This window comes from Egretta garzetta, unplaced genomic scaffold, assembly GCF_000687185.1.
Source record: "Egretta garzetta isolate BGI_Z169 unplaced genomic scaffold, ASM68718v1 scaffold548, whole genome shotgun sequence".
Classification (NCBI taxonomy): Eukaryota; Metazoa; Chordata; class Aves; order Pelecaniformes; family Ardeidae; genus Egretta; species Egretta garzetta.
In genome coordinates, this window is record NW_009260502.1 from 666,370 (window position 1) to 667,142 (window position 773).

At 47.7% G+C, this 773-nt stretch overlaps 1 protein-coding gene across 2 annotated transcripts in view; it reads right to left on the bottom strand.

Annotated features, from left to right (window-relative positions):
- The window catches only part of FGF14 (fibroblast growth factor 14), a 412,461-nt gene extending 412,042 nt beyond the window's left edge, over nucleotides 1-419 (bottom strand). For both annotated transcript variants that reach the window (XM_035900110.1, XM_009644537.2), the window contains exon 1: nucleotides 212-419. In XM_035900110.1, coding sequence (XP_035756003.1) covers nucleotides 212-419 — 208 coding nt within the window. The remainder of the gene's footprint in view (nucleotides 1-211) is intronic.
- Nucleotides 420-773: the final 354 nt, after the last annotated feature.

The following is a 773-nucleotide window of genomic DNA, read 5'->3' on the forward strand; positions in this document are numbered from 1 at the left end:
TTTTTTTTTTTTTTTGGTCTTTTCCGTGGTGACAGTGGCTGAAGCTAATCCGAACCGCTCCTTGCTTATTCATATACGTATGGCCATGCATGTCCGTGCCGGCCTCCTTCTATTTCCCCCTTCTCCCCTCAGCAGGACTGCAGATCTACCTCGGCGAGCAACAGACAGGGTAGCATAAAAGAAAAACAACGCAGTGCAACGGCTTGCTTACCAGTTTGGTTCTTGTTTTTCTTAAGACTCTTGCCACAAAGACACTGCAGCATATGCGATCCTTTGCTGAAAATGTTCCAAAGAAACCACATTGATTTGGGCGAAAAGCAATCCAGCAGCTTATACACCCTGAGAAAGAAGAGATCCTTGTGGTTGCATAATAATAAATTGAGACCAGTTCTCCTGAAGAGGGGCACCAGTTTTATCATAGAAAAAATGGTTATATTCCGATCTTCTCCCAGTTTTTTCTCCTCACGTGGTCTATTTCTTTGAGACTTTCCAACGGATGCTTTTTTTTCAGCCAGGCTGAACGGCTATTCCCCCTAGATCGACACCGGATTACAACCCAGAGCGCGGAGAGAGAATAAAAAGGAATCCCTGTTTTTCAGCATGAAGCCAAACGAAAAGTAAGGTAGCGCAATCCCAGCCGAGGCCGCAACCTCGTCGGAGACGCCGGCGAAAGGCGGAAGAAAGATCCCCGGAGAGAAAACCATAGCCTGCCGCTCGGCTGCTAGGAGGATGGGTGGATCCGCAGAACAAAAGCCACGGCAGGATCCATCCTA